At 40.2% G+C, this 23,286-nt stretch overlaps 1 protein-coding gene across 2 annotated transcripts in view; it reads left to right on the top strand.

Moving 5' to 3' along the window:
- The first annotated feature begins 922 nt into the window (after positions 1-922).
- Positions 923-23,286, top strand: part of GRM3 (glutamate metabotropic receptor 3) — a 104,342-nt gene continuing 81,978 nt past the window's right edge. For both annotated transcript variants that reach the window (XM_059932862.1, XM_059932863.1), the window contains exons 1-2: positions 923-1,390; positions 21,228-22,083. In XM_059932862.1, coding sequence (XP_059788845.1) covers positions 923-1,390; positions 21,228-22,083 — 1,324 coding nt within the window. The remainder of the gene's footprint in view (positions 1,391-21,227; positions 22,084-23,286) is intronic.

Raw genomic sequence — 23,286 nt, 5'->3', positions numbered from 1 at the left:
GGTGGGGCGGGGAATTTGAGATGTAGTCAGACATGCAGCATGAGAACAGAAGCCTAGGAAGTCGGAACATGGAGAAAAGAGTTAAGATTTCAATTAAGGTCAAGTAAAATGAGGATTACAAAGGGTTAAAGGAATTAGAAACTAGGAGATCAGTAGTCGCTTTCTCCAAAACCATTTTGTTAGAACAGTGGGGGCAGAACTTGGCTGCAGTGACTGAGAGCATCTGGGGTGACAGCGAGTGGGGACAATACTGCAGACAATCCTTGTGAAGAGGTCAGCTATGAAGGGAGGACAGAGATGCAGACACAGGGACAGAGTTACCATTGTGTTTTGTTTTATTTCCACATGGAAAGGGAAGAGTGGGTAAGAAGGAGTTGTTTATAGTTGAAAGACAAGGAATAAAGACTCATAACCAAGTTGCTGCCCTACCAATAGCAAAGTAAGTGACTCAGAAGAGGGAGTGAACTGAACTTAGCATTAGAAAAACCAGGGTCTGAACACTAACTCCCTTCTAAGTACACATTGTCAGGTCACTTTATCTCTTTAGTCCTCAGTGTCCATTTCTGGGAGGTGGGACCACTAAGAGCTACATCACAGTGTGCTGTAAGGACTGGACGAGAATACTTGTTGGGAGCGTGCCTGGTGCAATGGTCCATATGTGTTTAGCAGATGGTAATTTGAGTCATTATCCCACCAAGGGTCTGAATGGAGACCATCAATGTAATCACTGTTGCTTTCTTTACCATTGTTGTTCATTTAATTTTTCTCATCTCTTTAGGAATTTGCTGACAGCCTCTGCTAGTCTGTTCCTCCCTTATATGAAGGACAGAACAAAGATCCAGTTTGGAAATGAGAGAGGAGGACTAGCGCACAGCATTGGCTCCATCCACTGATATCTCCCAGAGGTACAGACACGGGATTCATGAAGATGTTGACAAGACTCCAAGTTCTTACCTTAGCTTTGTTTTCAAAGGGACTTTTACTTTCTTTAGGAGACCATAACTTTCTGAGGAGGGAGATTAAAATAGAAGGTGACCTCGTTTTAGGGGGCCTATTTCCTATTAATGAAAAAGGCACTGGAACTGAAGAATGTGGGCGAATCAACGAAGATCGAGGGATCCAACGCCTGGAAGCCATGTTGTTTGCTATCGATGAAATTAACAAAGACAACTACTTGCTCCCAGGAGTGAAGCTGGGGGTTCACATTTTGGATACATGCTCGAGGGATACCTACGCATTAGAGCAATCACTGGAATTTGTCAGGGCTTCTTTGACTAAAGTGGATGAAGCTGAGTATATGTGTCCTGATGGATCCTATGCCATTCAAGAAAATATCCCACTGCTGATTGCAGGGGTCATTGGCGGCTCTTACAGCAGTGTTTCCATACAGGTAAGATTGGCAGTGCTGCTGATAAAACGCTGTACCTCTTTGGTTTTATGTCTTGGGAGAACAAGAGGAGAATATCCTAAGAGTTTCATCAGTGGATGATATTAGCCATGCAATTGTTCATTGCTATGGGTCTTTGATAATATAGGTTTGCAGACAGAACAGTACTTTAGCAATGAAAATTGTTTAGAGGTATATCAGGTAGCTACTGTAGCATAACAAGCTACTCCAAAATTCAGTGACTTAAAACAACAATTACTGATTATCATAGTTTATAAGTCTGAAGACTGGCTGGAGTGAGCTGATGAAGGCGAGGTTCAGCTGCAGGTCGCTCTGCTCCAAGTTTGTCCCTTATCCTCCACCTGGAATCAGTGAGCTAGCCCGGGCATGTTTTTCTCAGAGTGATGACGGAGATGCAAGAGAATGCAGATTTAACTGTACAGGCCCCTCCCAAGCTTCTGCATGCCTCACAGCTGTGAACATCCCTCCAGGCAAAGCAACACACAAGGCTCAGCCCAGAATCAGGGAGCAGGGAAATATGTGCTTACCCACAATACACGTGCTGCTAAGTTACATCACAAAGGATGCGTCTACACGGCAGAGTCATGATTGGAAGTCATCAATACAATCAAGCACAAGAAAGTACAAAATCACTGAGCTTTATTTTTTTCCACACTAATTTTTTCCCAAGCATTGTTTTATTCAGAGATAAATTATAAACAATTTCTCATGGTATAAACCTGAAAATGTATGCAGAGAAGCCAGATGATTACTACCAAAGAAAAAAAAAGAGGGAACAAGTTAGCACGTAACTTAAACTAGATAAAAAGCTGATAATTGGTTCTCATCATTTTGTTAGGGAAAGAAGGAGCATAGTAGTCAAACTCTTGCAATGCTCACAGGGTCACAGAATTAGAGGTGGAAAAGAGCTGAGAATTCATCCTGCTCAAACTTCTCCTTTTCCCAAGCTCCAGAAATATTGGTTTCAGGAAAACTCCCATTGGTAGGTAGCACATGAACTAGAACTCAGATAGATCTTTTGTACTTTTGGGCTCTTTCAACTGTCCTATGTGATTTCTATATGTCACTTCAATATTTTCCTAGTGAATGTGGCCGTAATAAAAGTCCATAAGATAAGAGGCACATATTGAATACTTTGCCTCCTACCAAATGGCTATAATCAAAGCCCCAAGCACTAAAGGAAGTCATAATACACACATGTTGTCTGTATATGTCGCCAACCACTTACATTGGTTCTATTTGCACTGGAATAACCTTATTTCTATATCAGAGATTCGTGGCATTTAAAATTCTACCTGCAATTCTGTGCTGTTCTAAATGACTACTGCAAATTTCTTTCCTTCTACAGTGCACACACTCATATTATGAGTAATTAGGATAATTGGTTTTTCATAAACACCTTTTGACTTCATTAGATGGATAGAAAATACTGCACATCTCACCTGTATTTGGATCAGGTAAGATGGAATTTGCTATTTAAGAAGAGAGAACTAAAATATGTATATCTGTCATACTTCAATACTTTCACCAGATGAGTGCCAAACATTTTATAAATATTTATATTATACTCAATATTACCACTAGTAAAGAATTACAAGTATGTCTTTCTGACCTTAGTTTCTCCCAATGCAGTAAATAGCACTCCACAGCAGATGTGTAAATATCTATTTATCCAAAATAATTAACAAACTATGCTAGGCAAATAGATTTTTAATCTAATTTTACTTTTTTATTACCTATAAACTCCTCAAAAGAGGTCAGGTTATCTTAAAAAAAAAAAAATGTAGGCTATTAAAACCCTGCACTTATTCACAAGGAAAAAAGCCACTTCTTAATCATCAAAGGACCTGGCTTATTATTTCACTTATCTGGTCCATATCACTAGAAAGTCACAAATGCTGATATGGCTTTTGTCTCCACAATATAAATAAAGAAACCAAAACTATCATGCTATATGGGAAAGGTTTTGGCATCAGCAAGACTGGGGTTTGAATTCCAACCCCAGCATTTACTAGCTTACCTGTAAAATAAGGAAAAACCATCCACTTTAAGAAGTTGTTGAAAGGATACACTGAGAGAATCCGTGGGAAATGCCTTACCAAAAAACTAACAGATTCAATAAACAGTAACTATTATGGCCCTAAAATCATAGGAAAAACCAGCGGAAGAGCCACATCTAACACCAACTCCATGGCCAAGCAGCCCCATGAAATCGTTACTGGTTCCCCATGGGCTTCATCCATCAGTTAATCTATGTAAAGCTCCTTGCGTACGTCCTGCCCTGTTGCGGGGGTTAGAGAGACCCCTGAAGTCGTAGAGAACACAGCCTTGACCTCAAGGAATGTGAATTCTGGCTGTGGGTACAGTACTATCATGAAATAACAGTGACTACAATTCACAATACATTTACGGGGTTCACAAAGTAAGAAATGACCTTTAGGAAGGTTTTGAGGATGACTGAGAGAATGAAAGTTGCACTAGAGAAAAGCTAATTGAGCCACAGTGTGAATGAAAGGCTGGATCTGAGGAAAACCCATCAGAAAGATATGGCAGATGTCTGTGACCAAGAGGACAAAGACCTTGACAGGAGTAAGGGGATGAGCTAGAGAAGAAAGGAGAGAGAGGGCTTCACTCCCCGCTCCATGGTCCTCAGGCGCTCAGGCTCTGATTAGACCTCACGCTGGTCCCCTCGGCCAAAGTAAGCGGGGAGGTGGAGCCATCTGTCTACACACTGATCTCCAGGCAGCCTTCCAAGGAACCCTTCGCCACAGGGCCTTGCTTCCGGCTAAGCACCATGAATGAGAAGAGGTCTTAGGGGCTCTTATATAGCTGAGAATTTAAGTGTGTTATCCTTGTGAAACACATGTCTTTTAATAAGAATTCTAAAAAAATAAAAAATAAAAAATAGTCAACAGCAATCCAAAGCAACAGATTCCTAATGGTGATTTTCAGACACTCTTGTACATAAATGAGAGATATTTTAGAAGAGAGGATTTGTCTGGGGGCCCCTCACACTCACGTACTTTTGTTCCTGGACTGATTCTGATCCTCTACCCTGGTGTCTGGTAACCATGGTGACAGTGTGTAGCCGGTAGCCGCAAAGATCCATGCCCGTCAGTCACCTCTGCCATCCATTTTTAACTCCTTTTGACTTCCTAAATATTTCCTGGAAATGCCTGTGCCTGAACTAAGCTGGGGGAAGAAAGGAGGGTTAAACTGTAGAAAAAATCTACTAGTACGTAATCCACCACACAATTTCAAAGATTCCACTCATCTAATTGTTGCACCAAGTCCCAAACCACAGCGCAGAGTTTTCAGTCACAAAATTGTCTCTTGAGAGACAGAATTATCAAGAGTGATAAAATTTGTGCATCTTCTCTTTTGCGGTTGGCTGAGTTTAGACGTTACCATCTCCCCATTGGGCCTGAATAGCTTTATTGGTGGGAATGCTTCAGAAGGCACTTCTCTCTCCCATTTCCGCTTCTCTCATTATCTTCCTACTAAAGAAGAATGCTCCTAGAAGTCAGCAGAGGAGATATCCTCTGCTGTATTAGTTCATACAACAGGCAGTTTGCAGATAGCGAAAACTGCGTGAAAGGAGAAATTCTTAATGATTTGCTGAGTTAACCTGTATCACCATTGATGAAAACCGGGATATTTTCCCAACACTCCTTTTAAGTAAGACAAACCACTCTGTGGTGGTCTCTTGTCTAAAGCAACAGGACTGATTTTTAAATTTGGTAATCAATGAAAACTAGCATCAAGATCCTTCTTTATTAGCAAGTATACATGGGGTCTATTCACCCCCTCTGGTGAATGAGCTTCTTTTCAAAGCATTTTTAAGACTGTATTCTGCTCTCTTCTATAAGCCTGCAACCCACCCACTTGGGGGAAAGAAGTATTTATTCAAGAAGAGAATCAGGTTGGTTGCCTTTAGTGAGGCAATTGCCTACATGGTACTATTTTGAAGCAGTGTTTATGCTTGTGTTTTTTCAAATAGACTGTAGTTAGAGCTCCCAAGTTGTTCAGTCAAAACAAAAAAAAAGTCTCTTGAAATGTTCCCCCAAATGTTCCTCACTCCTTTCAGAGGATGTATATTTCCTCAGTCTTTCTTGCCTTACCAAAGCAAAGTTCAGCTGGAACAACAGGGCAGGCATTAATTGACCCAGTTATTGTTGCGTCCCTGAGTGTTAAAGTGACCTCAGCGACAAAAGGGTATTTGGGTTAGATAGCTCATAAAAAGGGCAGAAGAGAGCCTTGAAAGGATCTTACTACCTCTTTCCCATGCTTGGGAAACAGACCCTTTTTCAGAATTTTTAGCAATAGCCACATCCCAGGAACTCCTGACCCTGGGAGGTGGCCATTGTATCATTTATCATGACATGGATTTGGACATGCCACGCATTGCTCACATCATGTCTCTGAGAAGAATAACTCAAACTAAATCCCTTGCAGTAAGTTTCCCAGATTTTACCTACATGGGGTACGAAGAACAGCCCAAAAAGACACTCGCCACTCTTATTATTCCTCCTCCACCTAATTCCACAGTGTGAAAGTGGACCTGTACTGGTCAATCTGTATGAAACATCTCCCTCCCTCAATGATTCATTCCTCCTTTAAATTCAAATGCTGTGGGGAAGAATCACACGTGAATTGTTGTTCTTATTATAGGAGCGTCAGAAAAATAGTTGAAGGACTTGGGGTTACAAAAGGCTTCATACGGTTAGCTGTGTCCGAGTATCAGATAGACTACAGAGGGAAAAAGAATGCTTTTTCTGTGGATAAATAAATTTAACCTAGAGCAGAGTTTGTCAACGTTGTCCCTGTTGGGCTGGACACTCCTGTTGCGTGGAGCTGCCCTGTGCATTGCAGCATGTCTGGCAGCGTCACTGGTCCCTCCCCACTGGACTACCTGCCAACAGCACCCTAAATTGTGACATCCCAAAATGTTCCTATACACTGCCAAATTACAAAGTTATCCCCCTTTCCCTCTGGCAATCACTGATTGAGAGCAGGGCATATTTAGGGCCAACATAAGGAAGAGTTGTTAGAAACGATATGATAGTCCTGAAGGAGGAGGATGTAAGGAAATGGGTCCTTGGTCACCTGAGTTTCTTCAAACAAAAGCTGGCCTGTAACTGAGGAGACCGAAGCAACGTATTAGTATCTGAACTATGTTGCATTTAAGGGCATTTCTTAATTTTATAATTATATGTCACTCAAGCAAAATACTCTATTAGGATGAGTGATTATAAAGGCAGTGTCTTTATAAACACGAAGCAAAATAAATTACAGACTCTCTTCCATCAGGATTAATTTGAAGAAGTCCAATCAATTGTTACTTCACTTGATTATGGTAGTATTTGTGTGAATTTGGTGAACCAAGCATCTCAGCTGTGTACTAATTACAACTAGGGCACTCATAAAATCATTTTTCATCAGAAAATAAGCATTTATTAAGCTTATATATTTTAGGTTCAGCAAGAACACTATTGTGTAGACTCTAGGTAATGTGAAGCAGAGAGCATGCAAAATAAAATTTAAAAATATTATTACAAAACAGAAAACAAACTTAGGATTACCAAAGGGGAAAGGGGGGGCAGGGATAAGTTAGGAGTTTGGGATTAACAGAGACACACTACTATATATAAAATAGATAAACAACAAGGATCTACTGTATAGCACAGGGAACTATATTAATATCTTGTAATAGCCTACAAGGGACAAGAATCTGAAAAAGAATATCACTTTGCTGTACACCTGAAACATTGTAAATCAACTATACTTCAATAAAAAAATTTATATATCTGTACACCTGAAACATTGTAAATCAACTATACTTCAATAAAAAAATTTATAAATAGTAGACATCTTATAAGCCCCTGAGGCACCTATAAGCAAATGAGGAAATATCAAATCCATACATAAAACAGGTACAAGTGTAAGACTGGAGAATCAGCTGACAACATAAGTACTAGGAGACCAGAGAGAATGATAGAATGAGCAGAAAGGAACAGAGGTGAAGAGGAAAAAGATTTTTAGATCCATGTGAACAGAAAGCCTGCCTTTGAAGTGTCCCTGGAAAGTTGCTTTCTCATCTATCTATGTATACTACCTGCTCACTCTTTCCTAAAAAGGAGACCAGTGTTTCTTCCACCTGGAATGCACCGTCCCTTAGCTGTCTGTAGGCCTTGCCAAATCCTTCTCTCCTTCAGTTCTCAGCTCAAACCCTATCCCTTTTGAGAAACGTTGCCCAAGTGCCCACGACCTAAGCACACACTTCCATTACTAGCTTATTAACCATAATGATTCCTTTGCATATCTATTTTCCCACCTAACTATAAGCTACTTGAGTTTGGGAACCACATCTTTTGTCTTTGTATTGAGGGCACTGAAGACAATGCCTCGAGCAGGTTGAGAGTAAATGCTTTTTGAACGAATTGAAAGAACTAACAGAATGATATCCTGCTGCATGTCCAGAAGGCATCCTTAAATGAATCTTGGGTTGCAGGTCACAACCACGACCTACCTATTCTAGATCAGTCTGGAAGACCGTAAATGAAAACTCAGCATTTTCCTATAACAGAAAACTGTGTTTGATACAAAAGACAGATGATGTCGCAAAGTGAGCTTGTGGGACAAAAGTCCCCCCACCCTCCCCACCTCCACTGCCTACACGCGTGCCACAAAAGGTGCTTTGATCTGAGAGTAGCAAGGGTTCCACTCCACTTGTCCCTAGACTGACTATTCCCAGAGACAGCTACCCAAGACTCAGCATAGCTGGGCACCCAGGGCCATTCCAGATTAGGTTAGAGCCCCATCCTTACTCTAATCAAGCTCTCTGCAGTCTCTCCACATAAAGAATATGCAGAGTGTCGACTAGGCCAGATACCACGCTTGGAGCTAACACAAAAGAGAAGGAAACATCATCCTGTACTTAAGAAAAGCAGAGTGACAGCATTAGAAATCCATTTACCAATCTATCTTTAGTGTCTCTATCACTAGAAAAGTAAAAATGATAGTTGCCTTTAATGAGTTTAATATTGCAAATACAACAATCACAGCACGGATACAACTACACATTTTTACCGTGCCTTCTTAAAAAAGTTCAGCTCAGTGATTACGACTCCGGATGCAGACTACCTCGGATTTATTTGATCCTTCATTACCTCTCTCCTCATGTCTAAGACTGAGATATGAATAGTACCTCTTTCACTGGGCTATTGCATGAATTAAGTGAGAAAATACATGAAAAACAGTAAAAAAAAAAAAAAAAAAAATAGTGGTCCACACATAATGAGAATTAAACATTTTAGATTTTAGTAGATATTATCTGTTAGCTTTTTTAACTTTTAATATCTGCAGTGCAAGAGGAGTAGTTCCAAGAGGAATTGAGGTTCATAAAGGTCAAACACCAAGTTCAAGCTTCTACCGCTTTACAACATTAAAATCCGGATAGCTTGCCTCCGACACTGCCTCACCCCCTCACGTAGTCTAAGCTTCAGAAAAACCCAACTCAACAGTTATCTCTGATAGAATCTTTTATTTCCTTCCCAGACTTTTCACGCAAAAGCAATCTCACAAAGCTGATGTTTTGAAAACTCTTTCCATTGCTCCTGCTTTTCCTCCTCCAAAAAAGGGCAATGCTGTTCAAGGACTTTATCACAGGGAGAGAGGCAACAGCAAGAGCAATTCAAAAATGCTTTTGTTCAGCTGCATAGCACAGGGAGATCAGCTCAGTGCTTTGTGACCACCTACAGGGGTGGGATAGGGAGGGTGGGAGGGAGATGTAAGAGGGAAGAGATATGGGGATATATGTATATGTGTAGCTGATTCATTTTGTTATACAGCAGAAACTAACACAACACTGTAGAGCAATTATACTCCAATAAATATGTTAAAAAAATAAAATTAAATTAAAAATACAATAGCTAAGGGGAAAAAAATGCTTTTGTTAACACTGTTTCATTGTAGAAATTTCTCACCAGATGTAATTATCTAAGATGCACTATTTCCTTTCCTTTGCTTTGGAGTTAATTTATTCCTTAATTAATTCTCCTTCTGTCATGTGTTTATTTGGAAACTACTCGTGAAAAACAAGAGGTTACTCACAGGACTACTGTCCACAGGGCAATAGAATGGCCCATGGCTGAGAACCAGCTTCTGTGGTGGTCACACATCTGTGATGGAGGTCATGAGATGAAAATCAAGGAACACAGGCATTCCTGAAAGATCAGCAAGTGTTTTATAATATGATTACAGATTAATCAGTAAGCTCATCGACGTAGGACTGCTGACACGTTCAGTTAAAACAAAGTTGTGATTTTGCTTTAACAATACAAAGTTCTCTTTCCGAATCACCATTAAATATGTCTTTTTAATGGAGCAATATGTACAAGGCTCAGTATTTCAATATGCAAAGAGCCAACACTTAGCAGTTTATAATAATCAAAGTCCATTGATTTATATGTAATAGAAGGGCTTTCACTGGTCTGAGAAAAATGCAGTTGAAAACTTACAGAGTATTTTTCCAATTAGTGGACTTGGAAAATCTAAGAATATGTTCCGAAAACACCTGCAGTTAAACTCTAAGTAAATGTTGCTACTCCAGGCGGGATAGCAGTGGGACTTTGAACACTAAAATTGTGCTGTCGCTATTTTTGACATCACCACCTGGTATATTATGGAATCCCTCTGTTTCTAGTGACAAAGTCTTGATTCATGCCAGCTCCTTGACTTTACATTCCCGCAGAGGGAACTGTAACACAGGGGAAAATACAATAGGAAAAACATCTTCAAAAATTACATTCCAAACACAGACCAGGTTTCCTTGCCAAGCGGTCAGAATGGCAAAGCATCTTGAGACATTTGCCATCACTTAATAGGGTTGAATTTGCAGGGCACACATCCCAGGGGCTAGCTGGTCCCTCCCAAGCACTGCGCCTCCAATTTGGGTAGCTGCCATTAGGTTCACAATGAGGCCTCAGAGAATACAAACCATGCTGTTAAGCTCTCCCAGTGTGGAAAACAGATGTGATGGAACACATAATCTACAATTTGCTCAGAATTTTTCTACAAAAAAAAGTAACTTTCCATCGAAATAAAACCACCATGTGCATTAAGCACATATTACCTATGTTGACACAGTAGTTTTAAGGAATATTGTTTATACGAGATTTAAAGAAATGTGACAATAAATACAGGTTGGTGCCATCCAGTGAATTTCAACCGTTATCAAAGTTTACTTATCTGACTCTCAGTTTTTGTTTCCACCTTGAAGAAAGTCTTCATGCTCTTTTTTCTGAGATGTTTCCAGGAATTTAAAAGTTCTTTAGCTTTTTTATAGTGTCCAACGATGAAAATTATTTATGACCTGCTTCTTTCCAAGAAGAATTCAAGGTGACCTGTAATGACACAAACAGGAGAACAAATTAAGACACGAGTACTTGAGTAATTACCACCAAACAAATAAATGGTTTTAAGTGGACTCAAATTTTATTTAAACCTCTGATCTTGTCCTTTCTATTATTAACTGACTCACTGTTATTGGGATTACAAGGTCCCTGGCCTTCAAGAACTCACAGCCTGAGTCAGAATGAGTATGTCGTCCATCTGATTACCCTTCCCTGACTCTTTCTTTTCAAGTTGGATGTCATCCACTGTGGTCTTTTAAGAACGTAACTGTGGTCATGTCATTCCCTTAATTAAAAATTTTAATGTCTTTTTTATCTCTTAAAGAAGAAAAATTCAAGCTCTTTAGCAGAGCGTATAAAAAACTTAGCAGTGCAGCCAGAGTCCTTCTATTTTTCCTCACCCTGCTAATCTCTACAGGGCACTGGGTACCCTGATAATATTGAACCATTTGCTGCTCTTAAAGCAAAAGTGCATTTGCCCATCTCTGTCTTCCTGCTCTTCTTTCTGCCTGAAAACTTCCTCTCCCTTCCTCTGCATGATAACTGTTCACTTTCTCTTCAAGATCAAGTCTAAATGTTACTTCTACATGGGAGCCTGCCATGACTCACCTGAACTTGCTCCTTCACCTGTGTTTTAGTATAAGTATGTGTACACTTATCTCAAAATTTTATCCTTGTTATGTTTCTTTGTCCCCAAGAGACTACAACTTCCTAGGAGATAGTGGGGATACATTACTCAGCTTAGGACAACCTAAATTTGAGAATAGCGCCTTGTATAATGAGCACTGATTGAAGTTTGCTGAATGAATGACTGCTGGCTTAGCCATTCTCATGACCTCCAACACTTTTTGAACATTGACTATGTGCTAGCCAGTGAGTTAAGTGCTTCACATGTGTTATCACTTAATCCCTAAATAAATGCATAAACCAGAGACTACTTAATCCCTTTTTACAGATGAGAAACCTGAAGCTTAAGGAATTAAAATAACTTGCCTAAATTCATGCAGCTAGTGAGAGAAGGGGCTGGTTTGATTCCAGTCCTATGCACCGAATGGTTATACTACTTGCTTTTGTACCTGCCAGTTCTGTTGAAGTAATGAACAGTTAACAGGAAAACCATGAATAACATAGTTCTATTTGCTACAAATAATATGGTATATAGCCCTCTGCCCTAAATTATTGCAAAGGACCTCAGAAATAAATACTAATCATTTTTTAAAAAATTAAGCCTCAGCCCTTAGCTCTTCCCTCGCTTACCCAACAGTTTTTGGACCTTGGTTAACAGTCAAAAAGGATAGGAGTGCCTTTTTATTGACAGGACTACATTTAGCATATTATGTTATACAAGTGACTTCAGGGGCCACAGAAAAATATGGATTAGTTCAACTTGTGGCTCTGTTAAGTCCTCAAGAGGCATTGTCAAAAATCAATATCCAAGGCACTAAAGGATGTGTTTTTAACAGGTCTGTTGGTGTCAAGTTACCCTTGGAGTCATCCTTTCTCAGGTGTCGCTGGCAAACACTAATGCATGCTGGACCAGATATGAAACAGACCTTCTGATCTTACTATTAGAGACTGAAATTCAAGCCAGTTCAGTTCCATGATTTCTCTTGAAAGTTAATTCACAGGGGGAAAAGGAACAAAGAGCAGATACAGGCTGATTCAGTGGGCAAAATACCATCTCGTTCCTCTTCTAAGTACCTGCTAAGTCTAGTTGGAAGCAAAGTCATTCCTGAGATGGTGCCTTGTTAGTAAGGGAGAAAGACAGACCCTTGTCGAACGTGCGTTTCTTACGATGAGAAACCTGACATGTCTGATGATGCCAGTCTCCCGGAAGAACGTGATCCAAGGGATCCTATGTGGTCTGCAGAGCAGTTCAGCCTCAGTGATAAGTGATGAGAACACCTAAATGGCTAATCTTGCTATTCATAAATTCCTTCGTCACAAAGGAAGAAAATGAAAGTGTCTACCTATCTGAGTTGCAAACCACAGGTGTTGAGCGCAAATATTTCAGGACAGGGAGGGATAGAAATCAGGGTTACTGAAAGCCATTTATGAAGGTTTCTGCCATGACTAAGGAGTCCTTTGTCTGGAACGTCCCTGCAAAATCATCAGGACTGAGTCATACCATTAATGGGAATGGCAGTGTAAATCTTTGACTAGAGCATTTTCTGTGCTCATGGCATGTAAGAATCAGTGACTTTTGCAGATTAAACTGAGAAAACTGGCACTTGCTACCCTCCATTATATGATTTCCTAAATCCAGATTAATCTCTCACCTTCAAACATGGGCTCCAGTCAACTCTTTTCATGTAAAATATTCCCAGATGTGCTGTAGGCAGTGTGGTCAAAAAAAAAAAAGTGACTAATCCTTTCTGCAATAACAATATGATTGGCATCCTTTATGGGCAGATAACTCATGTGATGGGAACAGCTTGAATTCCTCAGGCAGTTTCTCAACAACACATCACCTCCAGTTTCAGTTTAAAATCCAAGCCAATCTGGGATTTTGTACAGCTAATAGTGCCGCTTGATCAATCTGAATAGGAGGGTCACTGAGGTCTCTTCCCATCACAACATTTAGAACTGGCTTTATGTAATAACATGGGTTATAAGGTAGCAGATGGTTTAAAGTACAGCACTCTTCCGGGCTTATATATAATCACTTAATTAAAAGAATGAAACAAAGCAATCAGCACTGCATGTGTGATAAAACAATTAAAGGTGTAGGCTTATTCTTAGAAAACAGCCCCAAAGCGATATGGGAATAGCATCGAATGCAAAGGCAAACCCATGGAGGTTATTATCAAGTCTCCTAATTCCCAGGACAGCAGCAACAGCTTATTTTTCAAATGTATACAGTTCAGCTTTGCAGATAGCACGTTTCTTGGACAGTCACTTTAGTGGGAAACTTATTTCTACTGGACACTAGACGTACATACGTCTTTTAGTCTTCTGTTGAAAAAAAAAAAAAATGTTTGGCACTGTGTCACCACAGAAGGCATGACGCTCATGTTTAAAATGGATACATCACGGATGACCTGAAGGGGAAGAGTGACCACAGGATGTGGCAGTTCACAGGTGACTCTGAAATTTCCAATTCATATTCCCTTTTTCCACAACCTCAAAGAAGAGACTACCCGAGCTCTTTCCCATAGTTTACATTCTTTTTTTCCCATGATGGAAGCATCACTGAAATGAAGCATGACACCTGGAATTCTAAAGAGTCCCTGTGACTTGCTAAAAAATGTCGGGAGAAGTAAAACTCCCAAATAAATTGGTCTTTAACTCCAAATTCCCAACAGTGAATAAGGATGGTTTGGATGCCTACAGTAGCATCACTTCACAACTGGCTACTGACTATGGGAAAGACGTTCCCAAGAAAGAATAAGAACTGAGCAACTGATGTGAGCGCTGAGTGTTTGGCTGCTTACGTATCTTGTACATAATGCATTTGTCTCCAGAAAAACCTTACCTTATCAGCAGACCTTAGTAAGCGTTCATTTGATGAAGTCTTCCCTTAGGTATATGTTTATATGATTCCTACTTTAGGTTTATGTGGTTTGAGGACTAAGGCTCCATGGTAAGACCTTAGTTTGTCTTCCTTAAGACAAAAAGGCACCTTTGTAGCTCAAAGGAAATTGGTGCAATGGCCAGATCCAGTTGGCATGATATTGACTTCCTTTTGTATATTCCTAGTTAGTTACACAGAGATAATTTGGAGAAATTGGTTTTAAGGGTATGAAAACCTTTGCTTCAGCTACCTCAAGGTCTAAGCCAATTGTCTATGTCATCTCATTTTGGTGAAAACTTGACAAGGATTAGTGAAGGATCCACACTGCACAGAATATTGTTTATAGGTAGTGTCTGAGAGGAGCTTTACACTGCTTGCTGGTGGGTAGCTAGTTTGGGGGCGGGGGAGTTCCCACAGAAAAGTATCCTTGCAATTAGAAAAGGTCACATGAAAGAGCAGCAAGCTATCAACTCATTTATCAACTCATTTATTTAACATACAATATGGAGCACCTACTCTGCAAGGCATCGAGGAAACAGAGATTAACAATGTTCATTCCCTGTTTTTCAGAGTTTTCACTCCAGTAGAGGAATTAGTGAAGGATCTAGAAGTAACCATACACTTTGATTAGTGCCATGAGGGAAATACATAAAGGAGTGACAGAGTCTCAGAAGATGGGCACACAACTTGGCCTGAAGTGACGAATCAAGGAAGGTTTCTCAGAGAAGGGGCCCTTGAATGGATTCACTGAACAGACAAGTGGTAAAGGTCATTCTAAGCACAAGGAACAACACATGCAAAGGCGCATAGATTTGAGGAAATAACTATATAGAGAAACTATATAGAGCTGAGTTCATTTGGAGGGGAAAATAACGGGAAAATGGTAGCAGAAGTTCAACAGCATGTACCATTGGTTTGGTGGACAACTATCGCTGGGGAAAGCCATCCGAAATAACTCCAGCTTAAAACCACGAAAATGGGACAAAGACAAAAATACTCATTTCAGATCATAGCATCTACTGGAAAACATACTAGTAGCTGGCCAAGCCTAGCATCTTAAGCATTTCTCCTCGAGTCAAAAAAAAGTCATACATTTGTGACTTGAGAGGTTACAGTGAAAACATTGTACAACCTAGTCTGGAATAAATTCTAACCACCCAGAAAGTGGATGCCCCAAGGTGTTTGAACATTGAACATAAAACTATAGTACACGCTACATGCAGAAAGGGTTTCTGCAAAACTTGTATGTGGCCTCTCAGGCCCTAGGAAACAACAGGCTCTGCCATAAGGTCTTGGTGTTTCTCACATAAATCATAAAGCCAAACCTGATCATGATATTTATAGCTTGAAGCTTTCAAACTCCCAGCTGAAATGTCCCCTGGTTTCTTAGACAACTGTTCTTATCTCTCTAGATGGTCAGTCAGTAAACAAACGTCTATGGAACCATCTCAAAGTATAGACTGACAAATGAAAAAGTATACTTTTGATAACAAGGAATGATTGCTCATGGTCCTCCAATCAAGGAGTTAGTGCCTTGAGAAGTGAAAAAAGACAGACATACTATAACTTGAAATATATCGTTGCTATATTGTAATGAGAGGAATCCCATACGGCAGAGGCTAAGAGCTTGAATGATGGAATGGATCGAATAAGTGTGGGAAGTTGAGCATAGTGTCAGATGCCTGGGATCAGATCCTGTCTCTATCACCTAGGGGCTCTTCAGCAGGATCCCTAGGTGCTCTGTGCCTCAGTCCCTCAATCTGTAAAATGGGATAATGGCAGTATCAGCCTCATAAGATTGTTATGAGGATTAAAGAAGATAATATATCTACAACAGTAGATCTAAATTCATATATAAAGAGAGCAAACCGCTTAATAATCCCTCTTTGACTTTAGCCCCCCTTGGATTTCTGGTGGACTTTTGCAACATTCAACTTTGCATGTGTATCCTCATTTTTTTCCCTAGTTTTCTTACTCTTTCTTCACTTGTGTAATTTTAACTTAAATCCACAAACATACATCTCTCCCTATGTAATACCACCTTATTGCCAGAGAAGACTAGACCTTTGGAAAAATCCAGAGACTGGGCTCTAATCTTAACTTTTTGCTTATTGGTTGTGTAAATTTTGGAAATTCACTTCACTCTGTGAGCTTCAGTTTCCTCACCTATAAAGCAAAAGGCTTAGATTATCTTCATGGTTTCTTCTAGCTCTAAAATGTAATGATCTTATAGCTTATTTATATCTTTTTCCAAAGTCATTGATAAAAATTTAATCTCACTTGACCACCTCATACAGACTTTCTTCCAAGCTGTTCTCTTTTAGTATATTTAACTTTTTCATCCAATTCCTATCATTTTCCCTTTTTCACAAGAGTCCAAGTAATGCCACCAATACCTGTTGAAGTCACAGGCCATGGCTACAACTCCTCCCTAAATGGTTCAACTAATGTTGAAAAGACTCCAGTGAAACTCATTCTTAGTGAATCCATGCTGATTCCTTGTAACAGTCTTGTTCATTTCTAAGTGCCTGCTTGCTCTCTGTTGGAAACTCTATTTTAGAAAATTACCAAACTGTACCATGGTTATTGATTTATATTTATTCCTGATTTATACTTGCTGAATTTGCCCTTATTCCTCCATTTTTACCCTCTGACAGTCCTCCCGTTATTGGTTTCTCAGAAATTATTAATAATGATTATCTAATTTAATCTGCAATTTCTTCCAGAACTCAGAACTGGAGGCAAACTTAAAATTGATTATGGGCTTTTCTTTTGGTCTTCTCTCCTACTTGGGTGTGAGAGAACTTTTTCATATATTTGCTTCACCATTTCCAGATTAGGAAACATTCTCACTAAGGAGCAAGAAAGATACGGGACAGTGTCTTTCTTTCACTCTTTTGGAACCAGCTCTCCCATCCAGTGGTTCTATCTCTTCTCATCACACCCTCTCCTAAAACGAAATTTAAAAAAAATAACAACAACAACAAAAATCATTCCATTTTCACATTCTGTGCTTTAGTCTCCCTAATCCTCACAGGTTCCTGCCAATCTTTTATGTTGTCCACGAGGCCGCCCAAGGACCTAACACACCTACAGCTTTCATCCTCTCACTAGTTCTTTCAACACTCAAATGCCCCATTGGAGCCTAGCAACCCAGTGGCTTCTTTGGACGTCTTGTCTTTTCTGTCTTATTGAGACTATTATGTGTTGTCTGAATTATTTTTTAAGTCTTCATATTGCTCTTAAGCTATATACCTTTTTATTAGAGTTTCTAACCATGAGAAGTATATCTCGACTTTTAAAGTGGTTTTTTCCTAAAGGATATAACTAGATCTTTTTTCCTTCCTCCACTCCTACTAAAAGTATAATTGGGTAACTTTCTTCCAAAAGTCCACATTATTTCCCCATCCTAAAACGATCTTTTATTTTTAAAATGATGTCCAATGTAGGAGTCCCCTTATTTCTTCATGGTTTCACAGAAGAAACCATATGGCCAGTAAAGCAAGTCAGGAACATTTCAGATACCCAGTTTTTAGGCAAACGAGACAGGAAACACCCAGCTGACAATTATCTGGCTATCCCCCAACCCTAGTTTTAAGTTTTATGTTAAAAAGGAAGCTCCTAATAGCAATTAGGTGATCCATGGAGTAAACCACAACATTGCTTCAGTTCCTCCCTACTATTCTTCCTACTTGGGTGTCTCTCTGGGCTTCAGACCTCAGATTCGAAGTCACACAGAAGACAGCAGACAGGAGGTTATGAGAGGACAGCCATGGTCCTTAAGGTCAAAAGACCTGCTTCTGAATCTTGATTTTGCCCTCACTTTCTAATCATATCATTATGAACAAGTTTCTTCATCTAGCAGAACTCAGTTTGTGCACCTCTAAAATGGAGAAAACAATATCCATCATAAAAGGCAGTTGTGAATATCAAAGGAGAAAATATACACATAAATACCCAGTACATTAGCAACTGGTTTCGCAACAGTATAAATACATTTTGAAAATGCACAAACCAAACAAAGAACTTTATTCTTCTCTAGAAATCAGGTTGGGGTGGGTGAGGGAGGGAAAGGAAGGGAGATTTATAATCTGCTGATTTCTGTAGTATTTACTCTTTTACATTAAGCATTTTTACTCTTATAATCTAAGGAAACTAGTTTTAAAATGAACAGTTCACCATGACAAAAGGACTTCAACACTTTGTTCTATCATTCACTTGCATCACATGTGTTTCTAATGTAACTCTGAACATCATAATTTTGACTATATGATTGCTCCATGCTATTTAATATAGGTAATACAATTGAGATTATACTTACTTCTTTATGAGTGTTCCATTCTCATGTTTAGCTCACTAAATATGCCTCCTTTTTCTAAAGTAGGCTGTAGTTTCCTCATTAAACACACACACATATAACTATTCTTTTTATTATTGAAGTAGAGTTGATTTATAAAGTTGTGTCAGTTTCAGATGTGTAGCAAAGTGATTCAGATATATATGCATATATATATTCTTCAGATTCTTTCCCATGATAGGTATTACAAGATATTGAATACAGTTCCCTGAACTATACAGTAGGTCTGTATTGTTTATCTATTTTATATACAGTAGTGTGTATATCAGATAACTACTCTTAAAATGATGGCAATAGTTGCAGTTTTATTCTAACCCACCATCTTCCCACCCATGCTATAGCTCACTGGGCTCCTTCCCAGTCCAGACAATCTTCTCCATATTTCCATCATTCTATGGCTACTTCCCTGTCTTGTACAGTCTGCCTTGTTTGGAAATTGTTCTCAGATATCCTGGAGAGGTAGAATGAAGCCACAGGATCCTATCCGTCAAAAGACAAGAACTTTTTTTCTTCAGCAGCTTTTCATTACTCATATCCCTCCGGGAGAAAAAAAGTTTCAGCAGTTTAGGACCCTTTCACTGTGGTTCCTAGATGCCAGAAAATGATGTCTCTGGGCATTTTTCTGGTGCTTTCATTCTCTGCCTCCCTGAGGGGTTCAGGTCCTGATGAATAGAACCTGAAGATTAGAAAACTGTAGCATCCAGAAGAGATGGCCTCTCCAGTGTCACCCAGAAACTCCAGAATCAAGCCAAGCCCATGCACAGACAGGGCTCTTATCACCAGTCTGCCACAGTGGTACTTGCATCCGAAAGAAGCCAGGTACTCAGTACAGAAGTGAGGACAGTACTGGCTCAGTGCCATCTCAATCAGGCTGAGGAAAGAAGCAACACCCCCCTGTTCAAATGAACCAATAGAGGTCATTTTGTTCAGGGTGTCTAGGCGTGAGAAGAGAAAAAGTAAATGGCATACTAGCCTTCATCTACCCACTCACCCATCCACTCACCTCCATTCCCCAAAATTCACTCACATCCTAGGATATATATTAAAAAAGAGTCTTTACCAAATGCAAAAAATATCTGGATCCTAAATTTGCATTATATTGTGTGCTAAGCACCAGATTTTCTTGCTCTTCTCTTTGTAGTTACGTGAGAGGTACCAGGTTTTGAAAAGATACGGAAAACATTTTTGATAGCTCTGGGCTACATTAAGGGTTGGTTTTAATAACAGGCCCGATATCTAAGAACATGCCACGTGGCTGTGTATGAATTTGGCTGTTGGTTTCTGTTGCCAGATGAAATGATGATTAATCAGGACTCAGCTGTCAGTTGTTTGATATTACTTGTGCTCTTTGCTAACAGCTGCCTATTTCAAGCTGTGCTTCCTACATGTCAAATATAAACCTGAAACCACAATTTCCAGAAGGGAAATTTCAAAGTACTCATAGAGTATATTGGAATATTCAACGTTGTTTCCAATTAAAGTCCACTTAGTATATTATGTAACTAAAGTCAGTGAAGAGATAGAAATGTTCAGAATACGCGAGGTAGGTAGCCAGGAAAAATAAAAACAAATTTATTATTAGATTTACATATAATCTGTGTATATATTTTTAAATGTATAAATTTCACAAATACTCTAAGCATAAAATGCTCCTTGATACGCTAGTGTCACTTTCCTTTTTTATTCTGTAATAAATAAAAACAGTGAAATATTATTGATGGGTAAATTATAACAATTTTACATTCTTTATTCAAAATAAGTAAACATTTTAAAGTAAATGGTTCTTTTTTTGACCAGGTCCTCGATACTTCCTTATTTGCTTTTTAATCAAAAATATCATAAGAATAGCATTTGTATCCTTGGACTATGTATAGTCCAAACAGAAACAAAATGTTAAAAAGGCAAAGAAAATGTTGGTCAAGCTCGTCAGAAGTTTAGAAAGGCATATGCCTAAAATTTGGCATGGACCAAAAAAAAATGAATTTTTTTTTTTTGGCTTAACCTAGATAATAAATGTCTAATGTGGACTGTCCATGTGGCATACAGTTCCCAAATTAAACTCTTTCAGAGACTGCTGTTTTTAGCAAAAGAGGGGGAAGTGAGAATTAGACAACACCCAGCCTCTTTCTATACAACCGCAGCCAAGTTGTCTAAAAACCTAATTTGGCCAATTCACTGTAGTTCATTGTTAGACTGAGTTATAAGAGGACCCCAGAAACTTAAAACAACCTCACTGGGACACCTGCACAGGATTGATCCTGGAAGAGCGTCTATTATAAAGTCTAGGAGATAAAGAGGAGTGCCCTTCTCATTTCTCTTTGTCTTTTCCCCACCCTTGAATTACCTGCTTGGAACCTATTCCCTAATACCCCAAATACAGTATCCAGGTAAGTATCTGGCAAAGCGTCCAGAAAAGCTTAGCGATCTAGAGGTGAAAAGGGAGCTGGGTAAAGGCCTGCTATCTTTCATCTTTCAGGTGCAGTCAGTTACCTCTGGGTTTCTAAAAATGGTACCTCCCCTGTCTCCCTCCCCCAGGTGGCCAACCTACTGAGGCTGTTCCAGATCCCGCAGATAAGCTACGCGTCCACCAGCGCCAAGCTCAGCGACAAGTCGCGCTATGATTATTTTGCCAGGACCGTGCCCCCCGACTTCTACCAGGCCAAAGCCATGGCCGAGATCTTGCGTTTCTTCAACTGGACCTACGTGTCCACTGTGGCCTCCGAGGGCGACTACGGGGAGACAGGGATCGAGGCCTTCGAGCAGGAAGCCCGCCTGCGCAACATCTGCATCGCCACGGCGGAGAAGGTGGGTCGCTCCAACATCCGCAAGTCCTACGACAGCGTGATCCGCGAGCTGCTGCAGAAGCCCAACGCGCGCGTCGTGGTCCTCTTCATGCGCAGCGACGACTCGCGCGAGCTCATCGCCGCCGCCAGCCGCGCCAACGCCTCCTTCACCTGGGTGGCGAGCGACGGCTGGGGCGCGCAGGAGAGCATCGTCAAGGGCAGCGAGCACGTGGCCGACGGCGCCATCACGCTGGAGCTCGCCTCCCAGCGCGTCCGCCCGTTCGACCGCTACTTCCAGAGCCTCAGCCCCTACAGCAACCACCGCAACCCCTGGTTCCGGGACTTCTGGGAGCAGAAGTTCCAGTGTAGCCTCCAGAACAAGCACAACCACCGGCGCCCTTGCGACAAGCACCTGGCCATCGACAGCAGCAACTACGAGCAAGAATCCAAGATCATGTTCGTGGTGAACGCGGTGTACGCCATGGCCCACGCGCTGCACAAAATGCAGCGCACCCTCTGTCCCAACACCACCAAGCTCTGCGACGCCATGAGGATCCTGGACGGAAAGAAGTTGTACAGAGATTACTTGCTGAAAATCAACTTCACAGGTAAGCGAGGAGCCTTTAATCATCTTCTATGGTGCGAACAGTGAATCAAAGAGGAATCAAATACCTCTGCCCCCGACTCAGAAATCTTTTCTTTTTTTTTTCAGAGCTACACAAGGGGTTCAAACTGTGAAATATTCCAAGATGCAATACAATGGCTTTTTGATGTTCTTACTTATTTTTGAGTGAATATCTTGGCTGGTACACCACATGAAACTGAAAGGCCCCCTAGGCTGGACTGATCTGTGGTAGCTGCCTAGATGCGGGCCATGCTACATTTATTCTCTTTCTTGTGATTAGCTGTAGGATATGACACGTGTGATATGGGCATTTAATCTTCTTTAGCAGAATTGGCAACTCTCTAAGGAACAGGAACTTCCAAGCTTTCCTTCTGGGTGATTTGACCAAAAGAGTCTCATAACTTTCTCAGTGGGGGAGAGAAAAAAGTCACTCTTTTCCCAGAGCCTAATTAGGGAGGGAGAGGGAAAGATACTCAGCATGGTGATTCCAGGCATTTGAGTTTATGTCTTCTGCTGTACAGCAACATTTCCATGTCAGTATTTAGAGCTGTGGATTTTCTCAAATGATGTTATGAAATGAAACTGTTTTCCTGGGAGCTTGACTTTAAGCAAACTGAAGACTGATGGAAGTCATTCTGATACAGGCGTGAACATCCAAAGCTGTATTCAAAGTGGTTATTGCTGCTCCTTCATTTCTTTATAAATATGGTCTAAACATTTCTCAATATAGCACTGTGTTTTAATGCACTACTAATATATAAAAAGCAAGAAATCTATAGAACTGTATTCTCCTCTAAGGTGCATGTGATATCAGTGCATTAAGGTACTAGTTTTGGGGATTTTAGCTTAATCCTAAATTCTAAAATGGTAAGTAATATTATTGGGCACAGAAGATTTTGATGCCAAAAATATTACAGTGATAAAATGCTTTCATTGTCTAAATTGCTAATCATCTCCCACGCCACTAGGGCATCATTCTAGTCTGCAGAGTCTGTTTCAATTGATTTATCATCCAAGACATGAAAGTTTGTATGCTCAAATCATACTCTCACTGGAGCAAGTGGCAGTTCTCACATCTCCCTTACCGATAATCACTCAGAAGTCAAATGGCCTGAAAAATCACTGGTAGTACTGAGAAAAGACCTCATGACAATTGGCTCCTATTCTAGAACTCTAACCCCTAAAC

The sequence above is a fragment of the Balaenoptera ricei genome, chromosome 9 (assembly GCF_028023285.1).
Source record: "Balaenoptera ricei isolate mBalRic1 chromosome 9, mBalRic1.hap2, whole genome shotgun sequence".
Lineage (NCBI taxonomy): Eukaryota > Metazoa > Chordata > Mammalia > Artiodactyla > Balaenopteridae > Balaenoptera > Balaenoptera ricei.
Note: the sequence above shows the minus strand (reverse complement) of the source record. Positions and strands in the feature narration are given on the sequence as shown.